The sequence below is a fragment of the Musca domestica genome, unplaced genomic scaffold, assembly GCF_030504385.1.
Source record: "Musca domestica strain aabys unplaced genomic scaffold, Musca_domestica.polishedcontigs.V.1.1 76, whole genome shotgun sequence".
In the NCBI taxonomy this organism is placed as follows: Eukaryota; Metazoa; Arthropoda; class Insecta; order Diptera; family Muscidae; genus Musca; species Musca domestica.
In genome coordinates this window covers 2,808,412-2,833,285 of record NW_026712396.1, presented here as the reverse complement: position 1 = coordinate 2,833,285, position 24,874 = coordinate 2,808,412, and the positions used below count along the sequence as shown (strand labels likewise).

The following is a 24,874-nucleotide window of genomic DNA, read 5'->3' as shown; positions in this document are numbered from 1 at the left end:
GCATCACCTTCTCCGACTAACAATTAGCTATATAGGCGCAAGTTTCCGTATAGCTCCCATTTACCTGTACCTCCAGATATTCAGTTTTTTGACCTTTTTAGCCACATTTGTCACCAAAATTATTTCAAATTCGGAGTTTTAAGTTCGCAATAGGTGCCAACTTCTCTGGTAGATAATTTCGACGTTTTTTATACCCTACACCACTCTGTGGTCAGGGTATTATGCCTTTGTGCATTTGTTTGTAACATAGAGAAGGAAGCGAGTTGAAGCCATAGTTCCTTTTGACGGTCTGCATAGAATCTAATTCTGAGTTGATTTATGCATATCCATCCGAATGTCGGTCCATCCATGCATTTTTGCAAACAAAGTACAGGTCGTATTTATTGCCCGATCGAGATGATATTTTGCACAAATCGTTTGTTTGGCCCAAGGACGAACCCTACTGAAATTGGAGATAATTGGTAAAAATATAGATATAGCTCCCATAAATATTTTCGTCCGATTTGCTTTTTATTGTGCACCAAATGTGTAATGTTAGGCCAAATTGGATGAAATTTGGCACTTATAATCATGTAGAGCCTGGGCAAAAGTGTATCAAATTTGGCAGAAATCGGTTCGGAAATAGCTATAGCTCCCATATATATTGTTAATCCGATTTGTTAAATTTCTGCTCCACAACCGTTATAATATGCATTAATATGCATTCATACTTCATCTAATACAGCCAAAAATATTGGTATGGGCAAAATTTGAAGGAAATCGAACATTTGTAACCAATTTTAGGCGAAATCATAAATTTCGATAAATCACATATTCATCTCAGGATTCTGGTTGAGAGACAAATATTTAGATATAACAAGTTGTAAAGAATCGCCGACTTGTTTCGCAAGTTATGACAGATAAAAAATACTGAAAGTTTTGGCTCTTTGTGGGTTAGGTATCAGTAAGGGGTTCGCAAATATATATCATCTTTACAACAGATCTTGTATTAGCAAATATGTTTGAATCTGTGAAATTTGAAGAGAAATGTAAGACTATTTCAACTTCTTTGAGTGTTTTGTTTTTTAAAAATCTTGAACCCTATGTGGGAGAGGTACCAGAAGAAATGGTCCAATCTCTACCATATTTATAACAAATCTTGTGTTGATGGAAATATTAAGATGTGCCAAGTCAAAATGGAATCTGATGTTAATTTCGCGTATTATGAGTTTCATGAATATTCAAGATTTTGACCCTTTATGGGGGGAAGTACCAGAAGGAGTGGACAAATATATCCCATCTTCACAGCCGATCTTGTGTTAGTAGTAATAATGAGATATGTGAAATACGAAAGGAACCGAATGCAGATTTCAGATTTTATAATCGTTTTGGTTATTCAAAATGTCGACCCTTTGTGGGGGAGGTACCAGAAGGAATGGTCCGATCTCTACCATCTTTATAACAGATCTTGTGTTGATAGAAATATTGAGCTATTCCAAGTCTGAATGGAATCGGATGTTAATTTCGCGTCTTATGAGCTTCATGATATTCAAAATTTGGACCCTTTGTGGGGGAGGTGCCAGAAGGAGTGGACCGATATATTCTGTCTTACTACCAGATCTTGGGTTCATAAAATAGTAGGATGTGTGAAATTTGAAGAGAACTGAATGCTTATTGCGGATTTTATGATGGTTTTGGTCATTCAAAATTTTGACCATTTGCGGGGGAGGTACCAGAAGTAGTAGAAATATATATACTTCATCTTCACACCAGACATTGGGTTTATAAAAATATTGTGATGTGTGTTATTTGAAGACAATCGAACTCTGACATCACATTTTTTTTAAGAATTTTAATTATTTAAAATTTTGACCATTGGTGGGGAGGTACTTTATGGAGTAATCCGATATTGTCCATTTTCGCACAAAGTTGGAGCAAAATCGGATTATCTTTTCTCTTTCTGTGCAGTAAATGATTTTCTTTGAAAATGTTGGCATTTTGTGAGCTTTAAGTAAGCTAAAGCCCATAGAGCTCCCAAAAAATTTTCAATTTACGCTATCTTTGAAAAAATGGCGCCCAACGTGGCTCCGAAATGGCGACTGCAACCAGATAGACTTTTTTATTACCCAATTTTCCTATTTATTGGAAGGATTTCTATAAGTGGCGCCCAACGTAAAGGTTAAAAGCAAAGCTAACAAATTGTAATATTGGTGCCATAAAGTTTACTGTTAAGTAAGCAAAAGCCCATAAAGCTCCCAAATATATAATGCAAAAATTTCCAATTTTTTTAGGTTATCCCTGAAAAAATGGCGCCCAACGTGGATCAGAATTGGCGACTGCAACCAGAGAGACATTTTTATTATCCAAATTCTCATGGTATTGAAAAACATTAACAATAAAAATGTTGGTTGGTTGCAAGGATTTCTGTAAGTGGCGCCCAACGTAAAGATAACGTCCATCATTTAAACTATAGAATAATCTAAAATTTGTCATTAAGTTTAAGTTTCTCATCCCCCTTAACATCTACAATATATATCTACAGATTTAATCGAATTTTAATTGAATGCGAATCAAAATTAAATTCTGTAACAAAAGTACTTGCTTTGAACTTTAATATATTTGTTTTAATAAACCTTTTTTTCAAAATTAAATACATGCAATTCTCGTCGAAAATTGAGTCAATTTCTTTCGAAATATTATATAAACATCGCAAAAATTGACTTTCGATAAAATATATCAGCATTTCGCCTAACAGCCGCACTGTCTTAATATTTGCATAAAATTTGAATAAATAAATTGCTTTGCAATTTTCTATATTTATGGTGGTCTTTTCTACGCCATGTACTGGCGGAGGACCATATGTCTACATACATACATGCCTATACATACATGCAGCAATAATCGAACCATTATTTCGAAACTCTTGTTAACTCTGGCTGTGCGAAGGGAAAGAGTTGCAAAGACGAAATAGAAACTATGCAAATTGTTTGGCCCATTTTAGTTTGGGCTTAGCACTTTGTCGCATTTCATGTCACAAACTATGATTTCCGTATTGAAAACGAAAAAAACAACAACATTTCAAAATTGTCTTTTTCAATGGACGACTCTATGCCGCCATTCAAAAAAATAAAAATCATATGTTAAACAATCGATTAAAATGTTAATTAATTTTATTTGATTGCTTTTACAGTTACTTTCTACTTAGAATACCGAGAATTGCTTAAGAAATGCCTGGAAGTCGGAAGGCAGCGACTACTTTTTATTCACCGCCACCACGGGTTCGGGTGTATTCATGGCATGACCCAAACACTGCATTGCTCTTCGTATGTCAATGAAGACACTGGGATCTTCAATGGTGGCTGGCAGCACAACCAATTCATTTTTGGCAAAATCTGCCATGGCTTTACGCATTGTCTTGCCGGATCGGGTGCGGGGCAATGCCTTGACAGGAGCCACCAAACGAAACGAGGCAATGGGACCAACAATTTCTCTGATCTTTTGTATTATCTCTGCGGAAAGTTTGAATGGTGTTTTTCGGCATCCCTCTCGTGGCACATACAGGCACATTGGCACCTGGCCCTTGGTTGGTTCCGGCACACCGAAAACGGCAACATCAACCACATCGCTATGTCGTAGAACAGCATCCTCTAGGGCCAATGTGGAAATACGATGTCCAGCAACATTAATGATGTCATCGGCTCGAGCCGTCACAAAAATATAGCCATTTTCATCTTTATAGCCGGCATCCATGGTGTCGTAGTAGCCCTGGAGGAGTAAAAAGAAAACAAAATGCAAATTATTTCAGAATTAAATTTTTTGTAGGATTCTATTTTCTATAAAGTATTAAACTATCAAATCTAATTTGCTTCGCAATTCAATAAAAATGCAAGAATTTCGAATTAAAGAGGTAGCCTTATAAAATTGCCGCCCAACGTGGGGACATTGATCGCAATTGCGACTAGATAGAATTTTTTTAATAATCCAAACATATAAAATCCAAAAATTTAATTGTTTCCAACTAAAAATGTGTTTTTATAAAGAATGGCGCCCAACGTGGGGACAGAAATTGCAACTGTGGCTACATAGATTTCTTTTTAAATTTATCAAATTACCAAAGAATTTAAAATAAAACCAGTCAAACAGTATCAGTCGTTTTTACCGACAGATGTATACCCCCATATGTATACAGGGTGAGATAAAAAAAAAACTGCAACAAAGTCAAATGCCATAATTTTTACATCTTTTTTTTAAATTTTTTTTGAATGAAAGCAAAAAATGTCAGTAATAGCATCCGATTTAAGAATAAGTTTCGATTTGTTCGAATTGGCCACCTTTGGCACGAATTATGCCCTTCAAAGGGCCAATGAAATCATTACACGAAACCGTCACACGTGAATGTTTCTCTGCGGTATTTTGGCCCATTACCGGTGAAGCGCTTGCTTGAGGTGATCGACACTTTGGTATTTTTTAGTGACAACCTTGCTTTTCAAAATACTCCAGACACAATAGTCCAACGAATTGGTATCCTGAGATTTTGGTGGCCATTATGCGCTGGGGAAATGAAGCGAGGAACCTCATTTTGTAACCATTTTTGGGTGGCGGCGCGTGCTTAGTGCAATGATGCTCTGAGTCCTGTTGGAATGTCCAAGGTCTGCGGCCAAAATGTTTTCGGGTCCAAGGCTTTAATACACCCTCCAGAATATTTTCGCGATAATATTCGGCATTTATTTATTTTTTAGTGCCAGCCTTGCTTTTAAAAATACTCCAGACTCAGCAGTCCAGCGGATTGATATCCGGAGATTTTGGTGGCCATTGTGTGCTGGAAATGACGCGAGGAACCTCATTTTGTAACCATTGGCGCTTGAGTGGCGCGTGCTGAGTCCTATCCTAGATCTGAAGCAAAAATGTTTGCATGCCCAAGGCTTTAATACGCCCTCCAGAATATTTTCGCGATAATATTCGGCATTTATTCTGATGCCAGGGTCAATTAATACGAGCGGAGAGCGACCATTGGCTGTTATGGCGGCCCACACCATCACCATGGCCGGCGCTTGAGTTCTGTTCTGGTGGCCAAAAGAAGGTGCTCATTTTCAGCTGACCTCTTTGGCAAGTAGACCCGATCATTTTGTTTGTTTACACTGCTGTAGAACTGCTGGACAATTGTGGCGAATGTTTTCTCATCGGAGAAATCCAAATTCGGCTGTTCACCACTTTCGGCCAAGCGAAGCAACTCTTTAGCTCTTTTGAGTCTATTTTCTATTCTTTCCGTTGCGGTGTAAGTTTTTGCACTTTTTGGAATTTCAATGGCTTTACCACGAGCTCATTTTTTAATATTTGACGAATGGAATATTGCGATATGTTCAGCTAACGAGCCATTTTTCCGCCACTGCGGCCAGGGTTTCGATCTAGTCGCTTCTTTAATTTTCGAACCATTTCTGCTGCTGATGTTGCTGTTTTTATTCCGTCCACTTCTTTGACGTAGGGCTACGCTACCAGTTTCACGGTAACGAGCCATAGTAGGAGACGCATTTAAATGCTGGAGTGCTCTAACGATAGCTACTTGAGGGGTTTCCAGCCAAATATAAAGAAATCGCACTCGCAATCACGCTTGAATTCCGAACACGAATAACTTTTTTTCTGGAAAATTCTCACCAAAATGCTTTGGTACGCTTGTAAACAATATAATGAGCTTTCACTGGAATAATTTTAGCAGCTGTCGGACGAGTGGCTTAGAAATGACAGCAGTTTGAAGTTGGTTGCATTTTTTTTCATATCACCCTGTGTATACAAAAATGCAATAGTTTCCAACTAAAAATACATTCTTGCAAAAATGGCGCCCAACGTGGGGGCTGTAATCGCAATTGCGGTTAGATAGATTTTTTTTAAATTTACCAAATTTTCTAATGCCGACAGATGTGTACCCCCAGCCTTGAGTTATGATTATTCTAACTGTTGACCCTTTATGAGGGAGGTTGCGAAGCAGTTGTCCAATATTGTCCAATTCGTATCTGACCTAAGTCTGATATAAATATTACAACGTCCCATATTTAGACTATATCGTCTACTTCCTATTTTGATCCTTTGTGGTTTAGGAACCAAAAGGAGTGGACCGATATTCTCCATCTTCACAGCAGATCTTGTGTTAGTAGATCTAATGGGATGTGTTAAATATAAAGAGAATCGGATGCTAATTTTGGATTTTATGACCGTTTTTGTTATTCAAAACTTTGACACTTTGTGTGGGAGATACCATAAGGAATGGTCCGATCTCTTCCACCTTCATAACAGATCTTGTGTTGATGGAAATATTGAGATGTGCCAAGTCTGAATGGAATCGGTTGTTAATTCCGCGTTTTATGAGTTTCGTGGATAATCAAAATGTTGACCTTTTGTGGGAGAGGTACCAGAAGGAGTACGCCTATATATCCCATCTTCACACCAGACCTTGGGTTAATAAAAATATTGAGTTGTGTTTAATTTGAAGACAATCGGACTCTTACATGACATATTATAAGAGTTACAATTATTCAGAATTTTGAACCTTTGTGTGGGAGGTACTGGATGGAGTGGAACTATATTGTCCATTTCAGCGCCTGATCAAGAACTGATGAAAATATTAGGTTTTGCAAAGTTGAAGCAAAATCAGATCATCCTTTCTCTTTCTGTGCAGAAAATTATTTTCGTTTAAAAACTTTACATTTTGTGGGGGAGGTACCAGAAGGAGTGGACCGATATTGCCCATCTTCGAACTCTATCTAAGTTTGACAATAATATTACGATGTACCAAGTCTGGATCAAATCGGATATTCTCTACGAGAGTTATGGTGCGCACCAGCCAGCCAGACAGACGGACATCGGTACATCGACTCCAAATGTCCTGAAACGGATTTGGTTCAAGGTGACCTAGGGTCTTATACCGTTATTTCAAGGAGGCACATTTTTGGCCGTATCATCAAACTACAAATACATAATGCAAAAATGCAATAATTTCAAATCTAGGTTATTCCTGAAAAAAGTGGCGCCCAACGTGAGACAGGCTATGGTTACAGCAAGGTATTTTTTTGGATTAGGGAAAAATGTTTCAAAAACTCACCGGATATTTGGTAAAATAGAGTTTTTTAAACAACTCATCGTTCTCGTAGAGTGTTGACATATTACCCGGTGGCAGGGGTAATTTAATTACAATTCGTCCCAGTTCCAAGGGTTCACATTCTGTGCCATCGGCATGGACTACCTTGACTGAAACAAAATAATAAAAATATTGAAAAAAAAAACACATAAATAGCTATAACATCCACAAATGGCGCCCAACATATCGGCCACTTACTGTTGTAACCAATAAACGGCAAACCGGTGGTAAATGCCGGCGTATCAAGTCGTTGATTGAATCCCAAGCATGTGGCAGTTATGGCTGACCCCGTTTCCGTTTGCCACCAATTATTCAAAACCGGCACCTTAAATGTCTTCTCAATCCAGCTTTTCGTTTCCAAATCACAATGTTCACCGGCAACGAAAATCGAACGCAATGATTTTAGCGAATATTTTCGACCATATTTACAATCGGGATCGACACGGCGCAGAACACGGAATGATGTGGGCACCGAGAAGAGGGAAGTGACTTTGTGTTGATCGATGAGGCTGGAATTATAAAATTGAAAAAAAAAAAACAAAATATTATTCTGCTGAAACTTAAGTTAACCAGGAACACAACAAAGCAAACATTTCCCTACACAAATATGGCGCCCAACGTTAGGAAAAAGCTATTCATGAAAAGTTCCATTCCAGCAAAACCAATTACGTAATTGCATTTTGTAATTGGTTTTATTTTCAATAACGAAACAGAATAACCTCTGAATGAAATACAGGATGAGATGAAAACAACCGCAATCAACTTCAGACTGCTGTCATTTCTAAGCCACTCATCCGACAGCTGTTAAAATTATGCCAATGACAGCTCATTAAATTGTTTACAAGCGTACAAAAGCATTTCGGTGAGAATTTTCCACAAAAAAAGTTATTCGTGTTCGGAATTCAAGCGTGATTGCGAGTGCGATTTCTTTATATTTGGCTGGAGAACCACAAGTGGCTATCGCTGGAGTGCTCTCCAGCATTTAAATGTGAATAAATCTTTTGTGTCTCGTACCATCGCTCGTTACCAGGATACTGGTAGCGTAGCCCCACATCAAGGAAGTGGACGGAAGAAAACAGCAACATCAGCAGCAGAAATGGTTCGAAAAGTAAAGAAGCGACGACTTGTCGAAACCCCCCGCGTCCCAGTGGCCGAAAAATGGCTTGTGAGCTGAACATATCGCAATATTCCATTCGGCAAATATTGAAAAATGAGCTCGGGATAAAACCATTGAAATTCCAAAAAGTGCAAGAACTTACACCGCAACGAAAAAAAATAGACTCAGACTCAAAAGAGCTAAAAAGTTGCTTCGCTTGGCCGAAAGTGGTGAACTGCCGAATTTGATTTTCTCCTGTCCGATGAGAAAACATTATTTGTCCAGCAGTTTGTAAAGAAACAAAATGATCGAGGTCTGAGGAGCTGAAAATGTGCACCTTCGGTTGGCCCCCGGAGCTCAAGAGCCGGCCGGCCATGGTGATGGTGTGGGCCGCCATAACAGCCAATGGTCGCTCTCCGCTCGTATTAATTGACCCTGGCATCAGAATAAATGCCGAATACTATTGCGAAAATATTCTGGAAGGTGTATTAAAGCCTTGGGCACGCAAACATTTTGGCCGCAGGCCTTGGACATTCCAACAGGACTCAGCACGCGCCACCCAAGAATGGTTACAAAATGAGCTTCCTCGCTTCATTTCCAGCACACAATGGCCACTAATATCTCCGGATACCAATCCGTCGGTCTCTTGTGTCTGTAGTATTTTGGAAAGCAAGGTTGGCACTACAAAAAATACCGAAGTGCCGATCACCTCAAGCAGGCGCCACCAGAACTTAAGCGCCGGACATGGTGATGGTGTGGCCACCATAACAGCCGATGGTCGCTCTTCGCTCGTATTAATCGACCATGGCATCAGAATAAATAAATATTCTGGAGGGTGTATTAAAGCCTTGGGCACGCTAACATTTTGGCCCCAGACCTTGGACATTCCAACAGGTCTCCGCACCATAGCACTCAGCACGCGCCACCCAAGAATGGTTACAAAATGAGGTACCCTCGCTTCATTTCCAGCGCACAATGGCCATCAAAATCTCCGGATATCAATCCGTTGGACTGCTGAGTCTGGAGAATTTTGAAAAGCAAGGCTGGCACTAAAAAATAAATAAATGCCGAATATTATCGCGAAAATATTCTGGAGGGTGTATTAAAGCCTTGGGCACGCAAACATATTGGCCGCAGACCTTGGACATTCCAACAGGATTCAGCACCATCGCACTCGGCACGCGCCACCCAAGAATGGTTACAAAACGAGGTAGCCTCGTGGCACAATGACCACCAAAATCTCCGGATACCAATCCGTGGAACCTTGGTGTCTGGAGGATATTGGAAAGCAAGGTTGGCACTAAAAAATATCAAAGTGTCGATCACCTCAAGCAAGCGCTTCACCGGGAATGGACCAAAATACCGCAACCAACAACATTCGGGCAGCGTGTGACGTTTTCATTGGCCGTTTGAAGGCCATAATTCGTGCCACAGGTGACGAATTCGAGCAAATCTAAACTTATTCTAAAATTTGATTCTATTTCCGACATTTTTTGCTTTCATTCAAAAAAATTAATAAAAAATGTAAAAATTATGGCCTTTGACTTTGTTGCAGTTGTTTTTTATGGACGCACATCGCTAGATCGAATCAAAATGTCCTGAAACGGATTTGGTTCAAAGAGACCGTATCAAATGATATATAGCCTCCTCTCTAGCCATATGGCTGAGGTATAAAAAGAATAACTATGGTGACCAACGAGAACCATGAAATCATCAAACTACAAATATATAATGGAAATTTTCGAATTTAGGTTATTCCTGGAAAAGTGGCGCCCAACGTGTGACATAAATTGTTTTTTTTTTTTTGGATTAGGGAAAAAATCTCTAAAATTCACCGAATATTTGGTAAAATAGAGTTTTTTTAAACAACTCATTGTTCTCGTAGAGGGTACCCGGTGACTTGGTTGCAGTTGTTTTTTATCTCAACCTGTATGCTGTCCTGCAACCATTTTTTTTTTTGTAACCTAACGGTTGTATATTCGCATTCATGGCGCCCAATTTTGTAAAAGTATGTCATGGTATTGCCTGAACAGTAGAATTTTTGAATTAGAATATCACTTAAAAATATGGCGCCCAACGTAAGGCCAAGTTGCATTTTATTGTAAATATAGATTTTGTATTTGGTTATCTGCTTTAAGTCTGTTAATGCAGGGTATAGTAACATATGGGAAATTGTTCGTGGCGCCCAACGAGGGGTCCCAGCGGATTCTGGCCATATTACAAGCACGTAATTAGCAAATAGCATGTAGACCATGTTAGTGGCTTTCGGTGCATATCGTATTACGCATTTTAAGTTGCCATAATGTCAATTTCAGAATATTAAATTAAGGAGTTTCGACAGAATATGGCGCCCAACGTGAAGGAAAAATAATATTGTTCATCTTTAGAAAGTTAAGCTCAGAGATTTTTTTATTAAAATTGTGATATTAAGAAAACCTTGGCCATCAATATGCGAAGTTCTTATATTAGAGATTTTTTTAACAATTACATAATATATATGGCGCCCGACTAGTACTGCAAGTTATGGTCTTTCGATAATGGTCTTTAAAAAATCACATTTAGGAAATATGGCGCCCAACGTCATATGCACCCAATTCTTTTTTTTTTTTTTTTTTTTGCCAATGCTACGCTCAAGGGATGCCCCAAAACTTTATTTCCTCCATAGCCTTTAAAATATCCCATTTAGGAAACATGGCGCCCAACGTCGTTTGCATTCAATTCTCCTTTTTTTTCCATCACTTTTCCACTTACCGATAATATTGTCCTGGATCTGGTGTTCTATCCGGCTTGCCCTCATACATAACACTTGTTGCACCATACAACAACGGTCCATAGCATATATACGAGTGGCCGACAACCCAACCCAAGTCCGAAGCATTCCACCAAACATCATCCGGATTTATACCATAAATAGTTTTCATGGTATACATCAGGGTTACCAAATGGCCACCAATTGGCCGTTGTACACCCTTCGGCTTGTCCGTTGTACCCGACGTGTAGAGAATATACAACGGATCGTTGGCCTCAACCGGTACACAATCTATGGCGGTTCGCAACGTCATCACCGATATCCACGGTATATCGGTGGTGGTATTCAAACAGCAACGCGCTATATTGCTACGCTCAAAGACCACATTACAACTTGGCTTCCATTTGGACATTTCCACGGCCTTGTGCAGTATATCCAAATAGGGTATTATCTTGCCCGGTTCAATGCCACAATTGGCGGCAATAATTATTTTCGGTTTTGCATGTTCGATGCGGGTACACAACTCACTGGCAGCAAATCCGCCAAAGACAACCGAATGCACAGCGCCCAAACGAGCTGTGGCCAACATTGCCACAATAGCTTCCGGAATCAAGGGCATATAAATGACAACCTTATCGCCACGTTCCACACCCAGACTTGACATGCCGCCAGCCAACAGAGAGACCTGTTCAAGAGCAACATAAAAAGAAGCTTCATCTGGTTTTCAGTCTAAAAAAATATTACTCACACACCTGCTCATACAGCTCTCCGTAGGTTACATGTCGCACAGTATTCGTCAGGGGACTGTCATGTATCAATGCCACCTTATCGCCTTTACCCTGCAGCACATGACGATCCACCGCATTGTAACAGGCATTCAAATAGCCTCCCACAAACCATTTGGTAAACGGAGGATTGGAGTTATCCAGCACACGATTCCATGGCCGCATCCAATCGATTAAATGGCCAACTTTATCCCAAAAATCGCCCGGTTGATTGATGGACTTGCGATAGCACTCTAAATACAACGGGTCGTGTGAGTCGTCCGGCAAGCCTCCTGAAAATTGGCAGAAAATTAAACAAAACCAAAAATTTTAAGGAAATTTACCAAATCTTGTTATTGGAAAAAATATATGTGGTCCCGAAAAATTTGAAAACTGGATATGTCTAACAAAACGTTGAGCCTTTCGAGAATTGGTATTGGAAAATGCATAAAAATCTCTGGTTGGACATCATTTCAAAACAATTTAAGCAGATAAGAAATATGGCGCCCGACGTAAGATCCAAGTACAGTTTATGACAAATTAGAATAGACCAAGTGTGATACCTCTAGGGTCTAATTTAAAATGTAATTCTATACTTTCAGACTCTCGAAGCGGACAAGTTCTCGTAGGAATGGCGCCCAAAGTGTGTTTTTAAAGAATTTGGGAAATTTTTGAGACATTTTTGTAAGAGATCATTTCTTATGTTATGAGAGGTTTTTTTAAATTCTATGGACTTTGTTTTGGAAGAAGATTAAAACGTGGGGGGTCCAACATATGGCCAAAGTTGAATTTCGTGGAGAATTTGGGAATAGAAGTCTGTAGAAACCAAATATAAGTAAGTGAACTATTACATTTGAGCTCTCCACATCTAAAATAAATAAAATATTTCAAAAATAGCCAAAGACACTCAGAGCCTATTTAATGGACTTCTATTTAGAGACATCTGCAACAGGATAATTTAGAAAAATAATGCCATAAAATGTGTTTTTTTTACTGAAGAGGTTGAGCCCTTTGAAATAGAAATTAAAGATGTAAAATCTAACCAAATGGGGTACCTAGTAAGCCTAGGTGATTTAGTTCAAAATTTCAGTCTATTAAATTTGAAGTTTGGTAGAAAAGAATCCAGGGAAACATTTCAGATATATTCCGTAAGACACTTTTATCAAATGACTTCTTAAAAATATGGCGCCCGACGTTAGTCCTTTGTCGGTACATAATAAACGAATATAGAAAGCAATCCCCCAGAAATCTAATTAAAAAAAATTAATCGTAATTTTTAAATGGCATAATTTTTCGCAAATATAGCGCCCAAAGCGTGGTTATAGGATTTTGGATCGGTTGGAGATCGTTTTTAAAATAGGATGATATTTAGGTAAAAAAATACCTTGGGGACAATTATTATACATAGCTCCTTAAGACATCTACATCAAATTTTTTTTATTATATGGCGCCCGAAGTAGGTCCTAGCTCAGATCATAGGTTGTAAAATGCAATCCCATAGAAATCTAATTTTTTTTTTAAATAAAAATTATATTTTCAGAATATTAAATTGAATCATTTTTGGCAAATATGGCGCCCAACGTGTGGTTATAGGATTTTGGAAACAATTCTGAGGTAATCGGAATCGTTGGAGATCTTTTTAAAATGGGGTAACGCCTAGAACACGATGAAATTGAACAAACTGTAACAAATATGGCGCCCAACGTTTTATTAATATACAGGTCTTGGCAAATTGTTTGCGTATTAAAAGAGAAATGTAGTCGATAGTGCTAAAAGTCTATTGCATGGACTTATATTGAAATTAAGAAGAATAATGTCAAAAGAAGCTCTTATTTCAGAAAAATTACATTGAAGTTTTTCTAGTAGAAAATGGCGGCCAATGCGGTAAAAAATACCTTGAGACAATTTTAAGACATAATTCTTTAAGAGATATATAACAAATTAAACTGGGATTTTTTTTTAAATATATGGTGACCAAAGTTGTTCCTACGCCAGCTCATAGATTGTAAAATGCAATCCTAATGCAGCTTAAAATGTCTGGTTCCCAGCAAGTCTTCGGGACTTACTTTACTTAAAAATGTAATATTTTGAAAGTTTTGTAGTAGAAATTGACGCCCAATGCGATACAAAAATTATTGGGAACAATTTAAGACAAACATCTTTATGAAATCGTTCCTTAAAAACATGGCGCCCAATGTACATAGGAAATCTTTTTTAATAGGATTATTTTTAACATTTCTGAGATATTCCATTGGAGATCTTTTTTAAATGTGGTAACTTCTAAAACACGATGATATTTAGGCAACACGATGAAATTTAACAGACTGTAATAAATATGGCGCCCAACGTATTAATAGAGAAAACGGAATTGCTCTATCGACTGTATTTAAATTGAATTTGCTTCAACGCAGTCAATGGAGAGCAAAAGCCAATTGCCTGGGCTTATATTGAAGTTGAGAAGAATAATGCCAAAAGGAGCTCTTATTTTCACTTGAAAATTCCAGGATATCAAATTGGTAATTTTCTAGTCGAAAATGGCGCCCAATGCGGTAAAAAATACCTTGAGGACAATTATTACACATAACTCGTTAAAATATCTATATCAAACAAAATTGGAAATTTTTGTAAATGTAGCAACCGACGTAGGTCCTAGCTCAGCTTATAGATTGTAAAATGTAATCTCTTAGAAAATTAATTTAAATATGAAAATTTTATTTTCAAAATAATAAATTGAAGCATCATCATTGAATCAAATATTGCGCCCGACGTATGGATATAGGGGATTTGAAGTATTTTCTGTTGGAGATCTTTTTTTAATATTGTAACATAGTTTATACAATGCTACACATGGCGGCCAATCTACAATTCATGGGGAATTTTAAATAGACTTAAAGAGAATTGTTATTTATGATTAACAACACACGACATTTCCTTTCCATAAAAATATCAATATAATAAAAATACTAAACAGAATGATAAAAACGAACGACAAGGGCCTCATATGTGTCTGCAAATATACCCATATCTCTAATAGGTGATGTTTTGATGTTTTTATTTGTGACTTTCGCGGTTTACTTGTCGGGTAGCTTCATATTTTGATCTTGCGATATTTGGATTTTTTTTTTTGCATTTCATTCGATAATGGCTTAATGGGGGATATCGAAAGAATATCACGAATATTGTGATGTATGTAATTTGAAGACAATCGGAAGACAATGGAATCAAAATCTGATTCCATTCAGACTTGGCACATCTCAATATTTCCATCAACACAAGATCTGTTTTAAAAATGGCAGAGATTGGACCATTTTTTCTGATGCATACCCCACATGGAGTTCAAGATCTTGAAAAACCAAACGGTCAAAGAAAGCGAAATAAGAATCCGACTCTCTTTGAATTTCACACATACAAACATTTTTGCTAATACAAGAACTGTTGTGAAGATAATAGATATTTGCGAACCCCTTCTGGTACATCACCCACAAAGGGTCACAATTTTCAATTCTTTTATATGTCATAACTTACGAAACAATTCAGCGACTCTTTACAACTTGCCATATCTAAATATTTCTCTCAATCAGAAACCTAAGATGAATATGAAATTTATGATTTCGCATAAAATCTGTCTGTATATATAAAAATCAGTTTTTGTTTGTTGGTAACGGAATCAGTTGGAAACGGCTGGGCCGATTTGCATAATTTTTTGTACAAACGTTCGTCATACCCCGAGTTAGGTTTTTAAAGAAAAAAATATTGACCACGCCTCCTTTTACGCCCACTATTACGATTTATGTAAAATCTTTATATTTGCCAAAATAGTGAAGATATCGGTTTGAGAATTATTACACGAGATGCTGTTGGCTTTCCATCCAACCCTAAGTACTTATTTAGGGGCTGAGGAACGCGCCTTCTTTTAAATCTATCTTTCTATATGTAAAAGAAAGTTGTGTTAGATACTACTCTTATAACAAGTAAAGACCGCCGGACCGCAGAAAAGAATAAAATCCAATAAAATCGCATTAAAATATGAAATTTGAACATTTTCATTTTGACTTTTAAAATTTACAATAGTAATGTTTTATATTGCATATTCCATTTTGACTTACTATTTTCATATGTACATTTGTAGTGTTCTTTTTTATACCCTCCACCATACTATGGAGGGTATATTAATTTTGTCATTCCGTTTGTAACTCCTCGAAATATTCATGTCAGACCCAACAAAGTATATATATTCTTGATCAGCGTAAAATTCTAAGACGATTTAGCCATGTCCGTCTGTCTGTCTGTGTGTCTGTCTTTCCGTCTGTCTGTCTGTCTGTCTGTCTGTTGTAATCATGCTATCTTTCGAACAAATTGAGATAGAAGGCTAAAGTTTTGCACACATATATTTTTTCCCAGTAGGCAGGTTAAGTTCGTAAATGGGCCATGTAGGTCCAAGTTATCATATAGCCCCCATATAATGGTACCTCCCGATATTCGGTATTTTGATGATTTTAGCGACATTATTTAACGGAACCGTTCCAAATTTGGTATTTGAAGTTCGTAATAGATACTGCAGCAGAAAACAGAAAATGGGCCATGTAGGTCCACGTCTTCGTATAGCCCCTATATACCGTACCCCCCGATATTCGGTATTTTGATGATTTTAGCGACATTATTTAACGGAACCGTTCCAAATTTGGTATTTGAAGTTCGTAATAGATACTGCAGCAGAAAACAGAAAATGGGCCATGTAGGTCCACGTCTTCGTATAGGCCCCATATACCGTACCCCCCGATATTCGGTATTTTGATGATTTTAGCGACATTATTTAACGGAACCGTTCCAAATTTGGTATTTGAAGTTCGTAATAGATACTGCAGCAGAAAACAGAAAATGGGCCATGTAGGTCCACGTCTTCGTATAGGCCCCATATACCGTACCCCCCGATATTCGGTATTTTGATGATTTTAGCGACATTATTTACCGGGATTGTTTTAAATTTCGCATTTGAAGTTCGTAATGGATACTTCAGACCATGCCAGAAAATTGTCTGTGCAGGTCCACGTCTTGGTATAGCCCCCATATAACGGTACCCCCTATATTCGGTATTTTGTTGATTTTAGCTACATTATAAACAAATTTTTCTTCATGTTTCGCATTTAAATGTTGAATAACTTATGACAAAAGTTGCCTATGCATGTATACGTCGTCGTATAGACATTCGATATTTTTAAGATTTTAACAGAATTTTTAAAGGATTTTTTTTTTATTTATTTATTTATATATTTTATTTTTTTGGAAATTGCCAAATTTGTACCAAATGGTGGAGGGTATTAAAAAAAATTATTACTTGTTTCTATATTGAAGTGTACATTTTTTAAGTGTTTGTTTTCTCTTTCGAGACGAGCTTAATGATCTGAAATTTGCAGTGAAAAGGAAAGCCAGATAGACACTATCACACACTCACCACTATGCGACGCGTTTCGCCGTTGGTTAAGCGGCTCATCAGGCATATTTGATATGGATGATGGCTTACAAGGGCCGTTCTCTGGAAAGTAGTATATATTTCGAACTTATTGCAAATTAGCATATGCGAATTATACACTAGAAACTCTCCAGGTTCGACTCAAGTTCTATTGGCAGATCTTTTTCACAGCAACGTTTTTTTTTTTTTTTTTTTGGTTTGAATTCTGAATGAATAATATTTAAAATGAAATGAGGGCGCAATACTATGTTAAATGCTTTCTACTCCAGGACCTACATCGTGCTTCAGCTGGAAGATGCGAACACATTTAAACAAACAAAAATGACCAAAGAAGCGTTATGGGGTTAATTTTAAAAAGTGGACCTTCTTCTTTCATATGACAATAAATTGTCAAATGAGAACACAAAATGCAAAATAAATTGGGACTGCAATCAGTCAAATGCCGACTATAAAGAATGCAAAATAGAAATTCTACCTAAACATTCAAGATACCTTTAATCGTTTTGGCAGGTCATGACATGGATCATAACCCCTGATAAGGGAACAATCCGATTTCAAGTATATTCTACATTTTAACCATATTTTTCGTACTAATTTTAGCTTATGTTGATAATTTAAGAAGAAACCATCTTTGCAAAAAATTATTACGTTTTGGTATCACCATCATATGATTTAAGGTATTTTCGGGGTCTTGGCCACTTTTTTCATTTTTTGGCCCTTATTTGACGTCTTTGTTTCTAAGGGGGAAGAAAACCTCTTCTTATAAATTTTTATTTTTCGGAAAAGTGCGCATCTTAGTCTTGAGGCTACCTGCGGTAGAAAATCATCTTACAGATAATTATCCTCATAGGAATTTATTTAAGTATATTTCCCACATTAGTATACCCCCAAGTCCACTTTCCCAACCAATGTGTGGTCAGAAACGAAAATTTGGTATTCTATTGAATTTGTAACCCCCTAAGAGAATATTGGATGGGAACGTAGATTTGGGATGTACGTCTATATGAAATAAACTCCGAAATGTCTGGGACTCATTCAGTCGGAAATTGTGGCAGAAACATGAAAAAAAGTACGAAATTATAAAGTAACTTTATTGGATCTCCACTGCACAATTTAAATGACAAACAATTAATGCCCATCTTATGGTAATCCGAGCAAAAGAGAAATTTTTTTGGCTATTCTGACAACATTCTGCCTTCAAGTATGAGGTGGACAAGACTGAATACCACGCAGTACGGGATTTTAAACGTTGGAAATACAAATTTCAAATTATAGCTCATATGAATGCTTTTTACAATATCAACAAGTAAAAAAGCTGTAAGTTCGGCCGGGCCGAACTTTTACTACCCTCCACCATTTGGTACAATTTTGGCAATTTCCAAAAAAAAAAAAAAAAAAAACAATAATAATATCCGTTAAGAATTCTGTTAAAACCTTAAAAATACCGAATGCTTATACGACGACGTGGACCTGCATAGGCAACTTTTTTCATAAGTTATTGCAATATTTACATGCGAAACTTGAAGAAAAATCTATTTATAATGTAAAATAAATATCATCAAAATTCCGAATATGGAGGCTATACGTAGACGTGGACCTGCACAGACAATTTTCTAGCATGGGCTGAAATATCCATTGCGAACTTCACATGCGAAATTTGAAACAATCCCGGTAAATAGTGTCGCTAAAATCATCAAAATGCCGAATATTGGGGGGTACGGTATATGGGGGCTATATGAAGACGTGGACCTACACAGATAATTTTCTGTCTTACGCTGTAGTATCCCTTAGGAACTTCAAATGCCAAATTTGAAACAATTCCGCTAAATAATGTCGCTAAAATCATCAAAATACCGAATATCGGGAGGTACCATTATATGGGGGCTATATGATAACTTGGACCTACATGGCCCATTTACGAACTTAACCTGTCTACTGGCAAAATATACATGTGTGCAAAATTTTAGCCTTCTATCTCAATTTGTTCGAAAGATAGCGTGATTACAACAGACAGACAGACAGACGGACAGACAGACAGACAGACAGACACACAGAGAGACGGACATGGCTACATCGTCTTAGAATTTTACGCTGATCAAGAATATATATACTTTGTTGGGTCTGACATGAGTATTTCGAGGAGTTACAAACGGAATGACAAAATTAATATACCCTCCATAGTATGATGGAGGGTATAAAAATTGAGCTGAATTTTCACATGGGGCTATTATAGATGTTCTTTATCATATAGGTATTTAACATTCAAATTAAAATAAGATCAGGCTATTCAAAATATCTAAAACCGACGGTAATTATAATTTTTGCCATGAATATTAATTTATATTTACTCATGGAGTCATTACTCATAATCAAGTCATTACTTATAATCAAAATTGTGCCGCCTACATAAGTCAGATCTGTGATTTATTATGCTTTAAAGATTAAAAGTACGTGCCGGCAACGCGGACCGGGCCAGCTAGTTGAATATAAATATTAGATTTTCTTGTAATTTTGCACATACCAATATTTTATCTGTATTAGATGAAGTATTAAAAAATGGAGTACTTTGGTCGACTATATCGACCCAATGTGCGTTTTTTTTTAATAATTATCACTTATTTCATACAAAGTGATCGAAATAGTCCAAACTTGGCACCTCGCTTTTTTATATTATATTTATTTAGATCTGATACGAAATGCACAATATCGGCTCATGCCTTTGGAACCTACTCCATATAGGGTCAAAAGTTCGAACAATCATAACTGAAGTCAAATTTTATTTAAATAATCGAACATTGGCTGAGGGCATACATCTGTCGAGAAAACGACTAATTCTGTAAATCAGCGGAATGGCTTTCATAGTCTGTTAACTAAAAAATATTTCTAAATACCAGCAGGATATAGCTTACGTAGTCCTTCCATAGTAGGTTCCATGTTATTAGTATAACAGAAGTAGTTTAAACAAGTAAAAAAACATTAAGTTCGGCCGGGCCAAACTTTTAATACCCTCCACCCTAGGGTAAAAGAACATTAGAAAAAATGTGGCAAAAAACATTAAAATGCGAATATCGGGAGGTACCGTTATATAGGGGCTACACCAACACGTGCACCTATAATTACAATGTTTCGCCACACGAGCTAGGACCCATTATGACCCACAAATACCAACTTTTACACAAATCAGTGGAAAAATGTGGCATAAATCATCAAAATACCGAATATCGGGAGGTACCGTTATATGGGGACTATACCAGAACGTGGACCTATACATGCAATGTTTTGCTACACGCTCAGGGACCCGTTGTGACCTACAAATACCAATTTTCAGATAAATCCGTGAAAAAATGTGGCATAAATCATCAAAATACCGAATATCGGTAGGTACCGTTATATGGGGGCTATACCAAAACGTGGACCTATACATGCAATGTTTTGCCACACGCTCAGGGACCCGTCATGACCTACAAATACCAATTTTCAGACAAATCCGTGAAAAAATGTGGCATAAATCATCAAAATACCGAATATCGGTAGGTACCGTTATATGGGGGCTATACCAAAACGTGGACCTATATATGCAATGTTTTGCCACACGCTCAGGGACCCGTCATGACCTACAAATACCAATTTTCAGATAAATCCGTGAAAAAATGTGGCATAAATCATCAAAATACCGAATATCGGGAGGTACCGTTATATGGGGACTATACCAGAACGTGGACCGATATATCTCATTTTCAATACCAACCATCCTAGGGACAATACACACACTTGTGCAAATTTCAAAGGTCTACGTCAAATAATGTGGGCTCTATCGTGATTTCAACAGACAGACAGACAGACGGACAGACAGACAGACAGACGGACAGACAGACAGACGGACAGACAGACAGACGGACATCGCTAAATCGTCTTAGAATTTTATGCTGGTTATGAATATATATACTTTATGGGGTCTACGACGAATATTTAGAGGTGTTACAAACGGAATGACAAAGTTAATATACCCTCCTACCCATGGTGGAGGGTATAATAAAAATCCACTCCAAAAGGATTTCTTAAAGTTATCCTTAGCCCTTTGTTTGCTTTTCATTAGAGCTTTAAAGTTATTTTATAATTAACTAGCTGAAACCGGTGCGCGTCGCTACTCCTTTTGATTTTATATGCATTCAAAATTTTATTTACGAATATATGTTGAATAAAAAAAAACAAAACAAATTTAAAAATTAAAAAAAAATATTGCACTACTTTAATGCGTTAATAAACAAAATCATTAGAAAAGCAGTAACATGACATGCATACCCGATAGCAAATACCAAGCGTGCAGGAAACTGCTGTTTTTTAAAGTTGACTGGCATTTCCATTGCAATTAGTGAATTCAAGGTAGCAACATACTTCGCCGTAATAAGCCTATTTCAAATTAATTGTTGTGTTGTTTATAGTGTTAGCCTAAGGCGTTGTGGGTCAATGGTTCTTATTAAAATCATATACCAATCTGATCCAATTTAAATATAATTTTAAAAAATTTATTTTTACACTAAATTCCGCCACAATATTCATATTTCATTGAAATCGGTGCGTCAAATATGTGAAATCTGCCGAGAATATATATATATGGGAGCTATATCCAAATCTTAACTAATTTCCAATAAATTTATCATATTTATTATTATAACCAAATTCCGCCACACATTCTGAATTTCATTGGAATCGGTCATATATATCGTGTTTGGTGCACAACATGTATGAAGTCGGCCGAAATATATATGTTAGCTATACCCAAACCTCAACCGATTTCAATATAATTTGGCAATTTTTTTCTGGTGCCAGATTTCGTCTCTCTCTCTCTCGCTTTGGGTGCATCAAATATGTGAAATCGGCCGAGAATAAATATGGGAGCTATAATCAAATCTGAGCGGACTTGAATATAATTTGTCAAATTTATTTTTGTACCAAATTTGGTCACTCATGGCAAATTTCATTGGAATCGGAAATACGTATCGTGTTTTGTGCATCAAATATGGGAAATCGGCGGAAAATATATATGGGAGCTATATCGAAATCTGAACCGATTTTAATATAATTTGACTAATATATTTTCTAATCAAAATCCCGTCACACATTCCCAATTTCATTGGAATCGAACATACATATCGTGTTTGGTGCATCAAATAAACGAAATCGATTGAAGATATATATGGGAGCTATATCCAAATCTGAACCGATTTCAATATAATTTGACAAATTCACTTTTGCTCCCAATTTCGCTACTAATTTAAATTTCATTAAAATTGGACTACATATCCTGTATGGTACACCAAATACATGAAATCGGCAGAAAATGTATATGGGAGCTATATCCAAATCTGAACCGATTTCAATATAATTTTATAAATTTATTTTGGGATCAAATCCCGTTAAACATTCCAAATTTCATTGGAATCGAACATTCATATCGTGTTTGAGGCATCAAATGAACGAAATCGGTTGAAAATATATATGGAAGCTATATCCAGATCTAAACCGATTTCAATATAATTTGGGAAATCAATTTTTTAGATAAAATCCATCACACGTTTCAAATTTCAATGAAATTTGGGATACATTGCGTGTTTGGTTCATCAAATGCTTGGAATCGGCCAAAAATATATATAGGAGCTATATCCAAATCAGAACCGATTTCAATATAATTTTGCAAATTTATTTTTGTTCCAAATTCCGTTACGCATTCCAAATTTGGAGACTGTATCTGTAATCGATCAATAGATATGTGCATACAAAATCTAAATTTTTGGGACGTACTTCCGATTCTGATGCTATATCTCCACTTCCAAGTGGAATTTGAAAAATGTATATAGCCTATGTTACTTTCAGGCGATGTTGCAGTATACATGCAAATTTTCAGGGAAATCTGTTCAGCGGTTTTCGAGTCCATAAATTACAAACAAACAAACAAACATACAAACATTTTCCTCTTTTATAGATATATATATATATATATATATATATATATATATATATATATATATATATATATATATATATATTTTATTTTGAAAATATTATTTAAATCCTCAGATGTAGCTCGGTGTTCCTTATTTTAAAACATCCACGAGTACAGGTCCAATATTTAAAAGAATTCAGGGATCGCTTACGCAACTTTTTTTTATTCGGTGAATGTATCTTTAAAAGTCCTTAAAAAATGTTCTTAAACCATTGTCCTTTAACAACTCCACGAATTTAGCGCCAAAAAATTTTGGAAAAATTCTAACTCGTGTCACGTCCTTAAAATCTTGAGATGTGGCTATTATTATCCTTCGGGATGGTTGTTCAATACGGGTTTAAGTGTTATAAAGAACGGTAATAATCTCTATAACATTATCATCGATTTTTTTAAGTTAAAATAAATTAGATTAAATAAATTAAATAAATTTATTAAGTTTTTTCTTTATATCTTTTTTCTTATTTTATGTCTTTATTTTATCCTTGCTTTCATGACTTTGTTGATAAATATGTTTTTTTTTTCACATGCATTTTTATTATTCCGTATAGATTTTAAATAAAAAAAAAACTTTGTAAAATTGATATTATTATGTCCACAAGGACATGTTTTTTTTTTTTAATTTTTTAATTTAAAATGCACCGAAAGTCATAACGTTTTTATTTTGTATCACATCAGCAATTCTGTCACAAGTTTAGTTCATTGTTCCAGTTTTTTTAAAACAAAATATTACTAATTACTATGTACCATTACAGTTATCATTATCAGCATTTGTAGCCATATTCCTTTTTTTGTTTTACAAATTTCGTTGTTATTTTTTTTAAAATATATATTTTTTCACACCAACATCCGTTCCACACAACTGAAGTCTTTTAACTGAAAAGGTATTTTTGAGCTTCCAGATATTTGAAATAATATTGAATTGCTCGATCGCGGTGGAATTAAAATGTTAATGAATGAGGGTACCGAAAAAAAGATACAAAAAGAAGAATTCGAAATTATATGCGTCGCTAGAAATTTTAGTGTCATTGGCTTTTTGGTTGGGCTTTCAGTGTTGATAGTCCAAAGGTGTAATATTCGTTCATACAATGTGTATTCGAGTTGATTAAGTGTTCATGCAATAGTTTAAAACAATGTTGCCCAGGTGGGTCTACTTTTATATTTTTTGTTTTTTTGAAATGTGTTTTTTTTTTATTATTTATTTTTTATATTGTTTCAGGCAAAAGAAACAAATTATCATAATAAATTGAGATTTTGATTTTGTATCACAGTTTTTTTTAGGTATTTGTGTGTGATTGAAAATATCAATAGAATAATGTTTTAAAAGATTGAACTCAATAGTTTCGAAAGGAGGATATCATCATGAAAGTAAGTGGTGAAGACTAGCTATGAGATACTGGCCCACTGACTTATATTTACCTTCAGAACAGCACTCACTACTTTGGCGAAGTGAGGTTATAATGCGGCGTTTTTACATTTACCATCAAAAAACTTAAAAAAACGATTTGTTCGATAACCCAAAAGTAGAATAAAGGGTCGAATATATATCATATTAGAGCCCGATTATACATCACTTTTTCATATTTTATAAAATACTCTCGGGAACTCCCATCAATTTTTAAACTTAATAGTAGCTTCATGTGTACTCTGGTATTTAGAGAAGAGTGACTTTTTCAAAATCTATTT

The 24,874-nt window shown here is 36.2% G+C and overlaps 1 protein-coding gene across 1 annotated transcript; it reads right to left on the bottom strand.

The window, feature by feature from the left end:
* Positions 1 to 3,193: 3,193 nt before the first annotated feature.
* LOC131806429 (acyl-CoA synthetase short-chain family member 3, mitochondrial-like) lies at positions 3,194 to 24,062 on the bottom strand. Its single transcript, XM_059130498.1, has 6 exons — positions 23,936 to 24,062; positions 11,706 to 12,010; positions 10,956 to 11,638; positions 7,307 to 7,617; positions 7,073 to 7,218; positions 3,194 to 3,744 (listed from the first exon to the last, which is right to left on the bottom strand). The coding sequence occupies exons 1-6, from the start codon at positions 23,967 to 23,969 to the stop codon at positions 3,232 to 3,234; spliced, it is 1,992 nt and encodes a 663-aa protein (XP_058986481.1). The 5' UTR covers positions 23,970 to 24,062; the 3' UTR covers positions 3,194 to 3,231.
* Positions 24,063 to 24,874: the final 812 nt, after the last annotated feature.